Here is a 17,475-nt window from a genome sequence, read left to right on the forward strand (position 1 = left end):
ATCCCTGGGTTCTCATCCTGGCTCTGCCCCTGGTTTGCTGTCATCTCAGAGAAGTTCCTCCTTCTCATGTGTCCTATTTCCTTATACTAGTGGTTCTCAAACTTTTTAGACTCAAGGCACTGTTTGTTAGATGCAAAGCACCCCTTGGAAAATGCCAGTTCTTAGCTTTCATCCATTTTTTGACTACAGACAAAATACAGCATTTTTTTTGTTGCAGAGAACTCAGAAAGACTACAACAGATCAGAGTATATTTAACATTAGGGATTTCTATTGGAAATTTCTGGGTTTATCTTGTGAATCGTGATTGCGCACCTAACATTGTGTGGCACTCCACCTCACCCTTGACAGGAGCTCAAGGCACCTCAGCGTGCTGTGGCATACTGGTTGAGAAGCACTGCCTTAGACTGTCAACATTTTAGTGCACTAACTCCCACACTATGGCCCTGTCTGCACCGTGGAGAGAAAGGGCATTCTTCACTCAAGTCAGAGCCTTGGCCCAGGTTCTTAAAGAGATCTGGGTGTCTAATACCCTTTGGCTCCAGTGAGAATTAGGTACCTTTGAGGATCTGAACCCCGGTTCCTTTCTAATTCAACTAGGTAACTTGCGCAAAAATGGCACACTGCCTTGTTTGTCTTAGGATTTCACATTGAACTGAGAACACATCTCTCCCATTGTGAAGACAGTGGTTATGGGGTTGTATGGCATCCAGTGGATAAGGGCGTGATCTCAGCTGGGGTTTGTGGGTGCTACTTTGCTGATAATGACAAACAGCTACTGATCTGCTAAGCAGGCATGATCAGACTTATGTGGCCAAAAAAGTAATGACCCCTGTGACTGCAAAATATAACTTGTCAGATCTCTCTTGCCCTAGAAAAGCACAGCCCAGGCCCGAGCTGTGGCAACTCTTGGGATAGCTCAGAGCAAAGTGTGAAAACGAAAGCAGGGGATAGCTCCCTTGGTAGGATCCTGCTAGGGATTTCCCTCCTGCTTTTACATGAAAAGTGCCATGCCAGGCGGCAATATAAAGCCCAGAGACAGAACAATGTCTCTGACAGGATACCAGACAAGCCCATATTTGGAATCGTCTTACAAAAGCTTTTAAAGACCTTCTTGTTTATGGTGCTTTACAAACACATAGTTAGTGACTGCCTTATCCCAAAAAAAGTTTATAATTCAAATAGATAAGACTGACCAAGCAAGGAAGCATTATCTCCATTTCTGGATAGGGACTTGTCCAGGAGGACTAAGTGACTTACCCAAGGTCATACAAGGAGTGTGTGGCAGAGGCAGGAACTGACCCTACATGTTTTGAGTCTTAGCCACTGTCTTAGCTGTGAAGTCATCCTGTTGGTCTGTGGTTATAGGCACTGAAATATATGGTGGGAAAAGACTAAAGGACCCCTTGTATTTGTTCAGTGTTTGTTTTGATGACTCCAGACAGATTTTATGTTTTGCTTAAAGGGGAAGCACGGTACATTATTCACACATTAATATGGGGAAAGATGTTACAGGTCAGTGCACAGGTGAAAATGGTCCTCATTGCAATGCGTGTGACAGGAAATGCGGGGAGGAAGGCTGCTTGATACTGCTCAGCCCACACACCTGTGAAGCAGCAAGATCCCCTGAAATGAAGGCCCTATGTCTCTGAGCTGTGGCTTTGACCTTGAAGTTCCTCCCTTTTGCTCTTTGTCATCAGGTTTCAGCGACAGTTGCTGGGGGAGGGCTGTTCTAGGGTCTCATGGGGCAGGAAGGGGCCTCCCAGGTCAGTCCAGTGTTGTCCTGTGCCTGCTTATGGAAAGAAAGGTCAGCGTCTTTCCTTTCCTGGCCACTGAAGCATCACAGCCTTCCAGCAAATGGCAATAAAGAATGGTTCTGAACTGATCATATTATTTGCATTTTGTCAGTGGCAGGAAGCCAGAGTTGAGGTGGGGGGGGGGGTCTCTGCTGATGGGTGCTGCTCACTCTAAATAGACAAAGGAAACATTATCCAGATTTTATAAAGGGGAAACTGATGCGCAGAGGTTCAGTAACTGGCTCAGCCCCTCACCAGGTGCCCATGGCTGAAATAGGACTTGAACCCAGGTTTCCTAAGCCCAGGTCCAAGGCTTTAATCACTTTCCCACCACAGATTTGAAAAGCTGTGTGAATTTCATAGATTTCATAGGTATTAGGGCTGGAAGGGACCTTGGAAAATCATGGCCCTCTGCGTGTCTAAAGTGAACTAACTGCTCCTTCTGAAATGCGGCCACCACTGGGATGGCACCCCAGGGTCATAGACAACACCTTTTTATAGCACAAACAGCTGAATGGTTGGAAATAAAGGTGGAATGTCAATATTATGATGTAGGACATAATGTTCAAGACGGCTTCTGGCCAGGATGCTGGGGTTAACAATCAAGCTATAGTGGTGTTTCACTTTTAGCACTGCAATCTCTTATAATGACAAATAGACAATAGCTTGGAAAGCAGAACCAGGTTCTTGTTAACACCAGGATAGAAGTGCTGGTACAGAGAGAAGGGTGATCTATCAAATCACTAACTGACATGCAAAAACAGAGCTCACCTAGACCTGCTTAGCTTGTGAGAGCTCAGGAAATCCCAGCTGGCAGAAACACAGCAGCATAGAGGTACTGCCTGTGCCTTGCCTCTTACCTTAGAAGTTACATCTGTTGGAACAGAAAACTGGAATTTAGGGCCTGGCCCAACATACAATGAAGTCAATGGGAGTCTCACCACAGCCTGGAGGGCTTTTGGATCAGGCCTTTATTTCCATTAATGAAACAGAAGATTTCATTGCCTTTTGTCCTGCAGTAAGATTTGAGCCCCTTTCCATGTGAGGACTCATCTATGCTTTTTTTCATTCGTGTTGGGAATAACAGCTCCATTTATCCTCACAACAAGGCCGGGGTGTGGTTAGTTTTAGACAGAAACAAGCACCACTGAGTAATTGGTGTCAGTGACCTCCCTCTGTTCTGTTGATGCTACTGAAGGAAGTTTGATGCATTTGGAAAGCAGAAGGAAATGTCCTCAAATTAAGCTGGACTGAAATTAAAAGGTGCTGTCTCTAAAGAATCTGCCTTTGGAGCGCTCTGCTTCCTGCGAGCACCACCTCTTGCCAACAATAATCACATTTTTGAGGGTATAATTGACCAGCCTGTCCTCTCTCAGTACAAGGGGCCTTGTAAGGGGTCAGGGGCAGGTCCCAGGTTTCTGAATTTGGCTTGGATGAAAAAACAGTGCAACCCATCCGTGCCTGTGGAAATTTCATCTCTGGCTCTTTGGGGCAGGCTGTGATGTTGGGTGGAATTGTATCGTAATGGCAGGGCTAGAATTTGGATGTTCTTGTTTTAAAAAACTTCGTATGATGTGCGTGGTGGGGGGAGTGGGTAGTACTGTTAACTTTTCAACTAAAAGAGACTCTCCATTAGCAGTGAGTATAGGGCTTGTAACACACAGCTGAGAAACTCTAATTCTACCTATAAAAGAGCAGTGGTTCGCATCCATGAAAGCTAGTATTTTATCAGACTAGATTTCTGGAGGCTGCTTGGAGGTCTGTACGAGAGTCGGTGGGCTCAGCTTGGTTCCAAGGGCCTGGTGTCTTTTTGCTCCCCTTGTTGACAATCTTGCTTGTGAAGCTAATTGGCTGCTGGAGATCGAACTTCCTAGAGGATGGCCTCTTCAAAACCGCACCCAGGCATAAAAGTAGGGAGAAGTTTGCATTGAGCATGCCCTGGAGACAGAGTGTCCGGAGCTGTCAAACCTGCCCCTGAAACCAACTTGACATTCACACGCAAAAAATAGACCAGCCTCCTCTGCCATCTTCTCCCTTCTCTTGAGACACCAAGATGGTTGGCCTAGAGGCTAAAGAGCTACTATCTGAGTTCCCCAAGGACCAAATGTTGTAAAGAATGTGGTGGTAAAATGTCAAATGCAGCCTTTCTCCCTACCCCTTAATGCCCCAGCTCAACAGGCAGGGCCACACCAGGCTTCTGGCTCTCCAGGTCTTTTTACTCCATTGCAGTGGTACTAATGTTCCTTCTGGGTTGGGTGACTCGGACTTTTTCTCTTTCAGGCAGAAGATAAGCGGAAAGCCCTGGAGGAGACCATGGCTTACAGTGCCCAGTCCCTGGCTAGCGTGGCCTACCAGATCAGCAACCTGGCCAGCAAGGTCCTGAAAATGTTGGACTTGCAGGCGGCTGAATTGCGCCAGGTAGAAGCCAGCATCTGCTCTACTGCACAGGTGGGTGGGAACATGCTCTGATCCACTGCCTATGACAGCTGCACTGTGGGGAGGTAGTCTTCAGCCTTACACAGAGATAGGTCCAGAGGCTTATGCTGGGCCTGAAAAACCTGGAGGTTCCTGGTTAGAGGGTCTTACCCCTCCACTCAAGGTCAGAGTGATTGCCATATTGAAGACGGGGAAGGAATTTTACCCCACAGTCAGATTGGCATGGACTTGAAGGGGTTTTGCTTTCCTCTGTACCAGAGGACATGATCCTTTCCCTTGGATTTCTCAAGTGCATTTGAACAAAGTAGTTCCTGTCCTTGCAGCAGCAGGACAGTGACAGTGCCCTTGTGCCCCTAATTTACCTGTGGCAAATTAAGATGTTCTTGGTAATGGAGCTTTGTGTCATGCAGTTTTAAGAGTAGATTAAGCAAACACCTGTCTGAGCTAGTTGAGACAGCGATGATCTTGTCTTGAGCAGGGGATCAAACTAGATGACCTCCTGAGGTCCCTTCCAGGCCTGCTTTTCTGTGATTCTATGAGTATACTTAGGTCAAAATCCTCAGAGGTCTCCAAAGAACCAACACAAATCAATTTCAGGAAGAGAATTAAAATGGAAGTTGAATTTGATGGAAGTTGGGTGCCTAAATACTATTGAGAATGTGGACTACAGCATGTGCAGTGCAGGACGCAGGGGGAGTACTTGTGTTTTCAGTACTGAAGCTCTGGGGGGGGGGGGGGGGGGGGGGGGGGTCAAATATCCCTGTGGGCACAAGTGGGGTCCACTACATATTATTGCAGCAGGGTCCTCTCTAGTCCATGCTTCCTGGCTGGGGTGTTGTCCCCCTATAGATTGGCTAGTGGCTACAGCTCCGATGTGCAAATCTGCATCTGGCACAAAGGGGCCTGTGTCCCCGATGAAGGGGCATCATCCTATTAAGAAGAATTGGTGATTCCCCCACAGAACCTTTCAGGGGTACGCTGAGGCCTGGTTTTCAGAGGGGCTGAATGCCTGTCCGCACTGCCCCCACTGCATAACAGGAGGGCTGGGGTTGCTGAGAACCTCACAAAAAGCCTTCCCTGGGACTGCAGCTTGTGCAAACATGCACACTGCAACCTGGGAGAGGGGCTGGTGGAGACACCCTGGAGCTGCCTGCTAACTTCTCACATGCACTGTCCTTTACCACAAAGGAAATGCCTCCTCTTCAGCAAGCTGAAGGGTTTGCTTTCGCTCATAAAGCCCCTGGGAATCTGCATGTTCACCACCCCGCCCCCTCTTATCCTCCTGGAATATACGGATGCGTGCAGAGCCCAGTGACAGCCGCCAGCCCCCTTCCTGTTGCTTGAAAGTTGCCTGGTAACTTTCCTGTTCGCTGGGGAGTCTTAATTTATTATGAAAAACTCCTCAGGAAGCAGCAGTGAAATGGATTAACAGCAGCTTGTGTGTCTTGGAGCAAAAATAATCACCATTTTTTTTTTTTCACCATCCCTTCTGGCCCCTATCTCTGTCCTTCAGAGATCTGTAAGGGCCAGATCTGCTGCTGGTATAAATTGGTGTAGGTCTGGGGAAGTCACTGGAGGAACGCTGTTAGTAGGGCATCCTCTCTGTGAGGTAGCAATCCTTCCCATCACTTCATAGAGGCTGGTGCGACGAAGAGTTCATAGCACAGCCAAAAAGGCGACCTTGGAGTCGTGGCTCCAGCCATTCTAGGTTTAATCAGAGCCCATTCCTTTGAGAGGAGGAGAGTATTTTTGGACCTCCCTAAATTTAAGGGTTGGAGGGGGGTACAGAACTTATGCCTCTGAAGACTTGCAAGTCCTGGTTTTGAGGGACCCCCCTCAAAAGAGGACTGTGTGATGAGAGTGATTCTCTGCAGATGGTTGACATGCACAAGGAGAAGGTGGCTCGTCGGGAGATCGGGACATTGGCCGTCTGCAAGAAGCCCCCACTCTACCAGAAAATCATCTACCCGCAGAACCCAGAAAGCCGGGAACCCTACTTCCGGAAGCCTCTCAACTTCAGCATCCTGGATGATGTTGGCCATGGGATAAAGGTCAGGCAACACCGCATGTGAAATATGTCTGAGGGGGTGTTCCTTGGCCAGGCAGCGCATGAAGCGACCTCACTGAGGCTCCCAGTAAGAATTGCTGTAGCTTGGCTGGAAGTTTTTGGGCCAGCAAAAGAAAGAGAAATGTTGTTTAGAAGCCAAGAAAGAGAAAGTTTGTCCCCTAGAGCAGTGGTGCTCAACCTCTGGGCTGAAGAGCGGTGTCATCTGGCTTGCAGGGCTTCTCACAGGTCCAGAAATTTGGCAGTGGGGGTATGGTGGCACTGCTCCCCTGCCCCCAAATTTCCAAACCCCACAAGCCAGATGACATGACCCTGTGTGCTGCATAAGGCCTGTGATCAGGGCTGGGTCAAAAGCCCTGATCCAGCATCTGGGCCAGGGCAGCAAGCCTGATCTGGTGCATGTAGGGCTAAGGCTAGGGCTAGGGCTGGGACAGTAAGCACACATAGGGCCAGCGCTGGGGCTGGGCTGCCAAGCCTCATTCAGTGTTCATGGAGCCGGGGCTGAAGTAGCAAGCCCAATTCACTGCATGTGGGGCTGGGTCCAACCTGGCATGCACAGGGCTAGAGTGATGGGTAGGCGAAAGATCTGCTTTGCATTTTACAAACATTTAATCCTTTGATGCTTCTGTAAGGCCTTGAAACATTAACCCTGGTTTATGGCTGGAGGCCTGGCCTTTTATATGTGATCCGTGGGTAGCACTTTGATTAGAGTAGCTCCAACAGCTGCTTTAAAGTGCCACTGTGTTCTCATGTATCAGTGCCCCCGCACTTAAAAATGGCAGCTGAGGTGCTTGAACTAAAGCTTGTTCAACAAAACTAGAGCTGGTACACAAGACATAGGAGGCTGCTGGACCACGGTAATTGCTACATTCAGCAGACTTGATTAATTGAGCAACAGACAGAGAGTCTCCAAGCACTTCCTTTGTGGAGCGCTGGAGTCCTTTGGTGAGCCACAGACGGGCCCTCCCGTTCCTCTTTGAAAGACATGAGACTAGCGTTCAGCAAGTGACAGAGGCCTTGGGGGAGCTGTGGCCAAAGGAGAAAGGGCGAAGCCAGTGCTGGAGTGACCCAGTCTTGGAACGGAGGGAAACACGACTGCCCAAGCCCAGTGGGGCTTTAGGCCATCAAAGAACAGAGCCATTGATTACCAACCTGGATATAAACTAACGAAGTATGGTGCAGCTCAGCTGGCATTCTGGTCACCCGCCCCCCAGAGATGGGCTAGATGGGACAAGAGACCTTGCCGTGCCCCTGGGACCAGAAAGGATGTTTGCTGTCCCTGTTTGTCCTGACCCAAGCTTGCTCACACTGCAACAACCCCCACAGCCTCATGCTGACACATGGGGTGGGAGGGAAAAGGTGCCCATACTTCAGTCTGCTTGTGATGGTGTTCTCCCCATGTTTTGCCCTATAGAGGAATCCTGGGGAAAAGAGCAGTATTCCCAGTGTCCCTAAGTTCATCACATGGCCTCAATTGCCGTGCTATCTGAGCAACTTGCAGTCTGTAGTGTGTCTTCCTTCTCTGCACCTCCCTAGCACAGGAAAGTGCTATTATCCAGATGGAAGAAGTCTGTGTGGCCCCGAGGGGCTAAGGGACTTGTTCAAGATCATACACTGAGTTTGTAGCAGAGCAGAAGATTCAATTCTACTGAAGCAGTCTTCTTCCAACTCTCTTTGGACACCGCAGTGCTCTCCCGCAGCCCCAGGTCTCTCTTCCCTTAAATGCGATCTAGGAAAGAAAACGAAAATAAACTTGTTCTTGCCTTTTCTTTCCCCTTTCTCTGTGATGTTGTAAGCAAATCTGGCAAGGACACCTCTTGGCTGCTTCAGCGCATCTTCCCTGCCTTCTCTATTTTTGATTTTTTTTGGATGGCTCAGATCTGCATGCTTAGAGCTTTTTCCCCACAGCCACCAAAGCAAGGGAGGTTGGGGCTTCGCACCCACAATCTTTTCTTCCCTGCAGATTTGGAATCAATAAAAATTAGTAAATTTTTTTTGAGACAATACTATTTCTGGCCTGTCTTAGTCAGTGTAAGGCTGCTTTCTTGGCACCTGGGAAATTAGAATCCTTTTGTTTCCAGACTCAGGAGACTTTTTCACCACTTGGGAATCCAGTGGAAAGCAGAAGTGCTCCAAAGCCTTTGCTTATTATTTCCCCTCCTTTGCAAGTTACATTTAAGAACTAAAGAAAAGATAAGTCCTCACATAGGAGGGTGTCATCATCACAGGGGACTGGAACCACTCAAGACTGAAACTAGCTGAGGTTGGGTTAGCTTTGTGGAGGGGAAGTTGTCTGCTGAGCTGCGCTGTTCCCACGACTGCCTCCACTTTCTCAGCTGGGCCCTCACTGCAATGCAGAGGGCTGTTTCCTCAGCACAGCTCTTGCAGATTTTTGTTGCCTCAGTGAGCAGCACCTTTGGCCTGATGTGGCTTTTCAATGAGGCCTTGAGCCTGGAGCAAAGAGGGTGAGTGTGCACCAGACTATACCAGAAGAGATCAGACCCCAGTGAGGAAGTGAAGGGTTGGATGTTCTAAAATGCTCAGCTCCCTTTGCAACAGATAGGTCTCAAATTGCCAACATGGGCACCTGACGTGCTTAGTTCCCTTTGGCCTGAGTCAAAGCCTACTGAAATCAGTGAAAAGACTCCCATGGACTTTGAAGGACTCTAGGTCAGCCCTGTAGTGGTTATGCTCCAGGCTTTCCTTCCTGATTCTACAAAGACTTTGTTCTTCTGAGCCAGTAATAAAAGGCTGTGTTTATTGCATAAAGAGCAGTTGTGGGGTAGGTGTGCCCTTTTAGGGACTGCTTGTCCTTTTAGGTATTTCAAAGTGCCTTTGAATGTAGTGCTGGTGATAGATACTGGTTGGATGCTGTCTGGCCAATATAATGGTCCAGACTTCCTCCACCCTGCCATGTGCTTATGCACCTGGATCCAGATGAGGAGAAGTCACTTACTTTGGTTTTGTTATCCACACAGTCCTTGACTTCTCCCTTTTACCACCAAAGGAGATGCCAAGTGGAGAAATGTTTGTCCACAGAGCACAGATGGAGACCTGCTTGGCTTTTGGAAACTTATTCTGAACATAGGCAGACCAATAGCCTGAGCACAGATCAGTTTGCCTCCTACTTTCTCTACAGCCCTGTCTACATCAGCATAGACACCCCACCTCCCAGTATATCTAAACCAGTAGATTTCCAGGCCAAGCTACTTCTGAACAAGCCCTTGTTTGTTGTGCCAGTGCAGCATATTTTGTGGAAATTTCCCTAAGCCATGATAAGCTTTAAGATACAAAGTGATCTTGGTCTTTTCTCATCTGACACAGCCAGGGGGAGATCTGGAGTGGGGGTACAGTGGTGCCACTTTGATTTCTGGTCCACCCAAAGTTTAAAACCAACTGCCTGGCAGCAACAGCAGCAGCATTTTTATTCAGGCAGCAATGACAGAGTCAACTGACTTCATAGCTCGTTATAATCTATTTGATTCCTTCTAAATTCTTCGTTCCATAGGTGCTAACAACCCTCTCTCATTTTTAATGGCCTTAATGTTCCACTAATCAAGCTATCCTTCCTTTGACTATTCTGCTGTATTTTTAACTGGAAAAAAGGAGGAGGATGCACCTCACCATCTGTACCCTGCTTTTCAAAATCCTAGATCCACCCATGCACACAGCTAGACTCCCCCCTAGCATGCCATGCTCCAGGCAGTGAGTTTCTGTCAATTAAGTTTCTCTGTGTTGTTTTCCCCCTAACTGATACTGATGCCTTTTCTCCTTTCTCCATAGGACCAGAGCACACAACTGTCCCGGACAGGAACCCTGGCTCGGAAATCAATCAAGACAGCAGGACAGTCTTCAAATACCCTGGGGTGAGCCTGGAGCACCCATGGACATGTGGTTCCTGTCTGTTCTGCTGTGTCCATCCACAATAGAGAGAGCAAGATCTTCCTACTGGAAAATAATCCTTCAGGTCTACTCCTGATGGTCATATATCTGCCTGAGACAGGCCCTTAATCAAATATGGTCATGGGTTTTTATAGGAAGATTCCATTCAGAAATGGTTTGAAAGAGTTTATGAATAATTCGGTGGATATCTTTGTAATTAGGAGGATTACTTGCTTTAGAATCCAGTAGATCAGTTGGATGTTCAGGCCATGGTTCAACAGCAACTAGAATACTTAGTGTGTGCTTATAACTATGAAGAACACATGCGACTTAGGTAATCAACAAGCTGTAACAAACATTAATCAGTCATTAACACTTTTAAACCATTTATACATGTGTCCTGCAAATAGGTTATGGCCAAGTTGATAGTACTATTGACCTAGCCTTCCAGGAAGGTTGATAAATAAAAACCCCCACAAAAAACAAAATTCTCAGGGTGGGGAAAAATTCTGCAATTTTTTTAAATTTAATTTTGTCCTAAATTGGGATGACAAGCAGAAATCTGAATTTTCCATTTGTTAACTACCCCCCCATATTTCATTTTGACTCCACTAAAATATTTCATTTCAAAGTTTCTCTTTTTGACTGTATTCTATCCTGTTAAAGTCAAAATAAAACATTTAGATAATTTCCCACCAATAATTAACCAAATCAATAGGTTCCATAGAGTGAGACAGAGAGAAGTTGCTAGTCTGAAGTTTTAGAAACTAAATCTTTTAGAAAGGTATAAGCTTTTATAGGCTGTCACTTGCCAGCTGATGAAGTCAGCTTTCATCTATGAACATTTTATGCCTCTTTGATTTTGTTACATCAGCATTTTCCAGTGGGGAAAAACATTTTGTCAGGAGATGTTGGATGTTTGGTTCTCCCCTGCAAGAAGCAAACTTGATATCTTTTACTGGTTCAGCTTTAGATTTGGAAGAAATATTAGACAGGTTTTTGAGCCTAGAACAAACACCCTTCTCAGATCTGGCAAAGAAACAGATACAGACTTAGGTGGAGTTAGTACACATTAAACCCTGTTATGATTTATGGCATCTGTTGGAGCAGGCTGTGCCTACGAAAGCTTATGCCTCTTTGAACCAGTTAGTTCAGGGGTAGGCAACCCCTGGCGTGGGTGTCAGAGCATGGCATGCAAAGGCATTTTGCTTGGCACACATGCCTCTGGGTGGACGGCAGGGAAAGGGCTGGAGCTCTGCTGCCACAAGAAGAACTGGGCTGCTCGTGGCTCCTCTGCCGTCTGCCCCGGCATGCCAACATCTTACAAATTGAGGTTGTGGGTGTCTTTGGCACTCTGCCCAAAAATGTTGCCAACCCCCAAGTTAATTTCTACCCTGCCCTGCCTTCTGCCTGACTTCAGACTAACACAGCTATCTGCCTCTATCTATTATGTTAATGAAACTGGTCACTAAAAAGAGAAGTGGACAGTAAACCTGTGGAGAAATGAGAACTTATCAGGAGAACAGTCTCTTTTGGTAACCTGATTATGTAGAAGATTAAGTCCAGGGATGCTCAACCCCTGGTCAATAGGCCACATCTGGCCTGGAGAGCTGTGTTATCCAGGGGTTTCTCCTAGTCTGAAAATTTGGCAGCAGGGGAGTGATGGCAGGATTAATTGCTGCTCCCTTGCTGCCAAATTTCTGAACCAGGGGAAGCCCTCACTTGACCCTTCAATTGGGTCATACAGGACCAGGTGAGAGCAATGTTGACCCCATCATGGAGCACAGGCCTAGCTGGGGTAGTATGGGCCTGATCCAGACACAAAGGGCCAGGCTGGGGTGGCATGGGACCCAATTTGGTTAGAGGAAGTGTGGTCTCCATCTGGTTATGCAGGGCTAGGCAAAGACAGAGCAAGACCCAATCTGGGCCCCCAGGGCCAGTTGATGTCACATGGGCCCAATTTGGGTGCAAGGGGCTGGGTGAAGGAAGTGCCGGGCCTGATCTAGCCCACAGACTGGCCCTTTCATCTGGCCCAGAGGGCTAAAAGATTGAGCACCACTCAATAAATCCATTCAAAAAAGGAAGGGGGCTGTTATTAACTGTAGGGCACAGAGGGTTTAGCAGAGGGAGCAAAGTCATGCAGGCTGTAAGGTTTGGAGTCAATACTGCTCATCAGAAGCACACTCAGGGACAGCATTCAGCATGTCCTTATCACCCCATGGATGAAATGGTTATGGAGACCAATCTCCTTTCTTGTGCCCAGGAACCAGGGCAACTCCCACCAGAGCCCCATCCCTGCCATAAACTATGCACTTGATACAGAAAGTCACTGTCAGGAATAGGTTAGCTTCCAGGGGGTTCAAGGTGAAATATTTTGGTGGAGTCCAGTGGTGGAGAGGAATTTGTTTCACCCCTGCTCTGGCTGGCTCTGCGTTGGGTAAAAAAAGAGCCTGTCAGTTTAAGAGGACAGAATTCACTTGCACGATGAGGAAGCTTAATGCAGTCAGATAATCTTCCCTGTCATGCAGGGCTCTGGTTTAGGTAAGTGGCCTCTTTCTGTTACGATTCATTGAAGCCTCATTGTTTCAAGTGCCGTCCAAGCACACAGTGAGATGTTTCCTGTCCCAATGAGCTTACGGGTCAATAGACTGGGATAGAGACAGGGAGGAAAGGTAACTTGGCTGAGGACATGCAGCAGGTCAGTGGCAGAGTTTGGAATAGACCATCTGGAGATCTCCCAAGTCTTGGACCACTGCACTGACTCTAACCCATCACTATTAAATTCCTGCAGATCTGTGACCAACACCTAGGCAAATCTCAGGGTCAAATGCTTTGTGTTTACTTGGTAAGGGACAAAGGGTTTGCTTCCCAAAACCAAGGTGCCCATTATGGGTCTGAAGATGTCTGTCTTGATTGCAGGAGAAACCCTCGTGTCGCAGAGCCCATACAGCCTCCTGTGGTTCCTGAAGGCAAACTGTCAGCTTCGACCTCCACATTATCTTTAACATCGCTCAGGTAGGTGTCTGAGCAGCTTGGTATTCACTGTCCATCCTAACAGGGGATGGGTGACTTGCACTTCAAGGAAATGTAGAGGTGAAGTGACCTGCAGCCCTGCAGCAGAGTTGAGAATGGATCTGAGGTCTGGGGGAGTCCCATGTTTGGGATATTTAATTGGCACTGTTAAGAAAAACCTGTTCCACAGAGTGAGTCTTGTGAAACACTTCATTTGACTTGTTTTGGGTGGGGTTTTTGCAGTGTTTCCCATCATTTTCTGTGAGAAAAATTTTGAAACTAAAATTTGTGTTTTGAGTTGAAGACACAATTTCAGTTTTTGAAACCAAAATTTTTATTCTAGTTTGTTATTTTTCCAAGGGTTGGTGGACTCTTTCCCGTAGCACAATACAAGGTGGGCAAGTGGGATGCCCTAGACACCACTTTAGAGGAGGGGCACTAGAAGGACAGGGGTGGGGGCACCTCATCCTCTCCTCCCGTGCCCCACCACCACTCTCCAGCTGTAAAGAGCAACCAGGGCAGGTGGTGTGTGTCATGAAGAGCAAGGAATTTGGGGAGTTGTAACTTTCTAGAGTAGCAGTGACGTTTGTGGCAGCTGGGGAGAGAATTAATCCTGTTTTCCTACCAAAATCAATTTTTTTTACCCTCTCAAAATGGTCTTTGGTGGTAAAAAAAAATGGAGTTAAAGTTTCCCTCTGGCAGCACTGCAGCTCTAGAAAACTACAGGACACACTGCCAGGGAGAGAGGGGTGAGAGGACTGCCCTGGGCATTTTCTTTCCATATTGTACCTCTGAATTTTTCTTCCCATTTCCCTTTTTCCCTCTCTGTCATCCCATGTTTTTCTGTTGAAAAACGTGGGATAGCAACAAGAAAATAAACAGAGGATGGGGGGAGGAGGGGAGGGTACAGACACAAAACCCCAATAAGCCACAGAGTAGAACCAAATCACTTAACCTTCTTGTTGGCAAGAAGCAAAATAAAAACTAGGATCTACAGCAAGATCAACATATTCATTTTGTTATGACTTTTTTAACTGACAAGTGCAGCAAATACCAAACGTTTCATGGGAAATGCTTGCATTTGGGTTTGAACTGTATTTTTCAATGGAAAACCATTTTGGTCAATAGATCCCATCCTGCTACAGCACATGCATGTGACAGAAGTACAGTGCCACTCACCACCACTGCCTAAGGGATCCCACTGGAGGTTCTCTCCCCTTCTGCTCCGTTTCCATCCACTGGATTGTTGGATGTGTTCCCTGTTGACCCCGCAGTGTTCAGAAGGATTTAGATAAGGACAAAGCAAGTAGAGCTGGTAGGAAAATGGGCTTCTCCCCCCGTCCCTCATTTAATTTTTGACGCACTCTCAAAACACAAACCCTAAGTACTTTGATTCAGGAATGCCACTGCAATGACACATGGGAAATGTAGTTTGGGCCCATCATACTCCCAGAGTCCTACCTGGGCCATGCCCTTTGGCTGGGCTCTGAATCCCCAAGAAGAAAATGTTGGCTGTTTTATTAGTTCATTCAATAATCTTTTTGCATGGGGAAATGCATCAACTTAAGCTGACAGGTAATATTACCTTTCAGCAGAGAATCTCAAGGCCCCTCTAATAACAATGGGCTTATCTCCATCTGGCAGAGGCAGAAAACTGAGTTTAGAGAGAAGCTGAGGGTCTTCAGCAGTTGAATGGCAATGTCAGAAAACTAATCCAAACATCTCCCTGCCTTCCCAAATTGACACCTTACTCTGCAGCTGTGTCTAACCCAGCTGGCAGGTACTCACCTGTGTGCTAGCACCAGAGCCAGGGGGGAAAGTTTCAGAGCTGTAACTTCCAGGAAGGCAGGAGTAGGAAACAACTTTGCATTTCAGTTTACCCAGGTGGCAGAGAGAGGCTAGACTAAAATTTAGCCTGACTTCTAGCATTTGCTTTCTGAGCATCCTGACTACTCTCTCTTTGTACCCACAGCAGCCTCCCTGGAAGCATCAATGCAAAGGTACCTGAAGCTCCACCTCCGCCACCTACCTTGCCCACAGCTGTGCCAGCTCCCGTGATGGGCACAGACCCAATGCCACCTCCTCTGGCAGATATCCCTGCACCTCCACCCATTGCATTTGAGATGCCACCAATTGATTTCCCACCACTGCTACCTATGCCAGGTATGGGTTGTTGTTTTTTGCACCATTATACAATGCTGTTTCTCCCCCAGATCAAATGCTTCCAACCAGGTAGCAACTTATGTGATGTCCACACAGTGAACCATAATGGGAACCTTGAACAGTGGCCAAGTCCTCTGCTGGGATGGAACTTCCAAGTCGAGCTAGTAGAAAGATGGAAAACAGCTTTGCAAAAGAAAAAGAAATGAAAATTTTTAACAGTTTTCCTTTTGCAAGCTCAGAACCAAAGACATTTTCATTTAACCTTTTTCTTCCCCACAAAATAGTTTAGGAAAAATTCTACATTTTTAAATTTAATGTGTCCCCTCCCCAACCCAGCTTTATTTTTTAATATGCTACAGAGTGCAACAACATGAATGAGGTCTTGGGTTTTTCTCTTAGTCTGCTGCTCTGTAACCTTTTTCAAATTTGGGGAAGTATCTAAAAGCAATAGCTTGGCAAAATGGAAAAAAATGAAACTGGAAGCATGTAGCTCCTATAACTTTTCCAAACTTTTCCAAGTTCTGTTAGAGTAGCAGATTTTGAGTTTCATTCCTTGTTTTGCTGCATCACTTTTCCCCAAGTGAAAGAAGTTCTGAGAAGACAGGTAAAATGGAGATGGGAAAATTAAGGAAAAAGTGTGGGGGGAGGGGGGAAGTAAAACTAGTTAGGACATTTAGATATCTATAACATTCTATGATTAAAAGGTGCTGCAATACCATTTGTTTAAAACTGTAGTTAAAAAAATACAAATAAAGTTTCTTGATTTTGGAAAAAGGCATTAATCATTGAAGGAAAGTCTGACTAGGTGCAGGGTAGATCCAGTTTTTCCCCTTAGGATGATTCTGGCAAGAGACAGAGAGAGACACACACAGACATCTTCCTTAACCTGGTGGAATTCTTTCCTGTGGATAATTGCCTGTACAATACCCACTGGAATGTACAGGGTGCCTAGGTCTTGGGCTGGTTCTCTCCAGGGGAAGTGTGTCTACAACAAAGTTATTTTATGGAAATGGAAAAAAAATGTTCACTAAAAAGATTTTCCCCATGATCCATCATCCCTTAATGAGCTATTTCCTCATCTATTTGCAACATGGCCAACCTCAGGCATTTAAAAAAAGTTGGGGGTTATGCCTCCAGAAATGATGAAAACAGCTTCAAATCATGAGCTATGCAAAGTAAAAAAAAAAAAAAAAGTTAGACAATATTTTAGGGGCATTTCATGATTTCAATATCCTTGTCTTAATATTTTCCTCCTAAATATTGTTAAAAGAAGTTCTCAGCAGTACTGAAATACCACAAGTGAAGGTCTTTAAGGGCAAGCACTAAATAAGTATCTAGCCACTCCAGGTACGAATAGCAAGAGCTGGCTATGCTTGCCATCTGTTCATGCATTGGGACCTTCATCGCCTGGTGATTCTTTGGATATTTTTACAGATCCTGACTTCATAGAGCCACCGCCACCTCCAGCCTTGACTGACTTTGAAGATTTGGCACCTCTTCCTCCTCCCCCACCACTGGATACAGAGGAATTGTCACGGGTACCAGACAACTACTTGGAAAAAGGTACTTTGTTTATCTGGAGCCCCATGATGTTTCCAAGCTGCCATAAGGGGAGAGGTTCTAAGGCATAAGTGGATAACTCTGGTTGGTTTGATTTGATGCATTTGAATCTGTGAAACTCGTGGCTTGATGCAATGTCTTAGGTCATAGGATAGTTTTAAGGGACTAAAGAAGTAATAAGCCCAAAATGACTAGGAGTACTGGTCAGTGAGAAGGCCATCTGCTGATGGACCAAATAGGTAATATGGTCTAGCAGTGAGCCAGTGACCTCCCCTGACATTGGGGAAGTGCTTTCCTCCCCTAGCCTGTGTACTTCAGCTTCTCCACCTGAAAGGGGGATCTTTGCATGCAAAGTGCTGTAAAGCTGCTCGTATTTGTTTATAGAGCCAGTCTATTGCTACAAGGCATATATATGACAGGGCTCATTTCCCCTTTCAGGGAAGCTGGGGATTACATCAACTTCTTTTCAGGAGAACCCCTTGCAGAGTTCGTCATGCTGCATATGGGACTGCTTCCTCCCTGGTCCTCTCCCATGACCCACTGCGGTCAAGACACAGAATGAC

At 46.4% G+C, this 17,475-nt stretch overlaps 1 protein-coding gene across 2 annotated transcripts in view; it reads left to right on the forward strand.

The window, feature by feature from the left end:
- The window catches only part of ABI3 (ABI family member 3), a 38,779-nt gene that overhangs the window by 18,832 nt on the left and 2,472 nt on the right, over positions 1-17,475 (forward strand). For both annotated transcript variants that reach the window (XM_090044690.1, XM_090044689.1), the window contains exons 2-7: positions 4,075-4,242; positions 6,105-6,281; positions 10,079-10,161; positions 13,097-13,192; positions 15,162-15,352; positions 16,787-16,915. In XM_090044690.1, coding sequence (XP_089900816.1) covers positions 4,075-4,242; positions 6,105-6,281; positions 10,079-10,161; positions 13,097-13,192; positions 15,162-15,352; positions 16,787-16,915 — 844 coding nt within the window. The remainder of the gene's footprint in view (positions 1-4,074; positions 4,243-6,104; positions 6,282-10,078; positions 10,162-13,096; positions 13,193-15,161; positions 15,353-16,786; positions 16,916-17,475) is intronic.

The sequence above is a fragment of the Crocodylus siamensis genome, chromosome 4 (assembly GCF_052110815.1).
Source record: "Crocodylus siamensis isolate JL-2025a chromosome 4, ASM5211081v1, whole genome shotgun sequence".
Lineage (NCBI taxonomy): Eukaryota > Metazoa > Chordata > Crocodylia > Crocodylidae > Crocodylus > Crocodylus siamensis.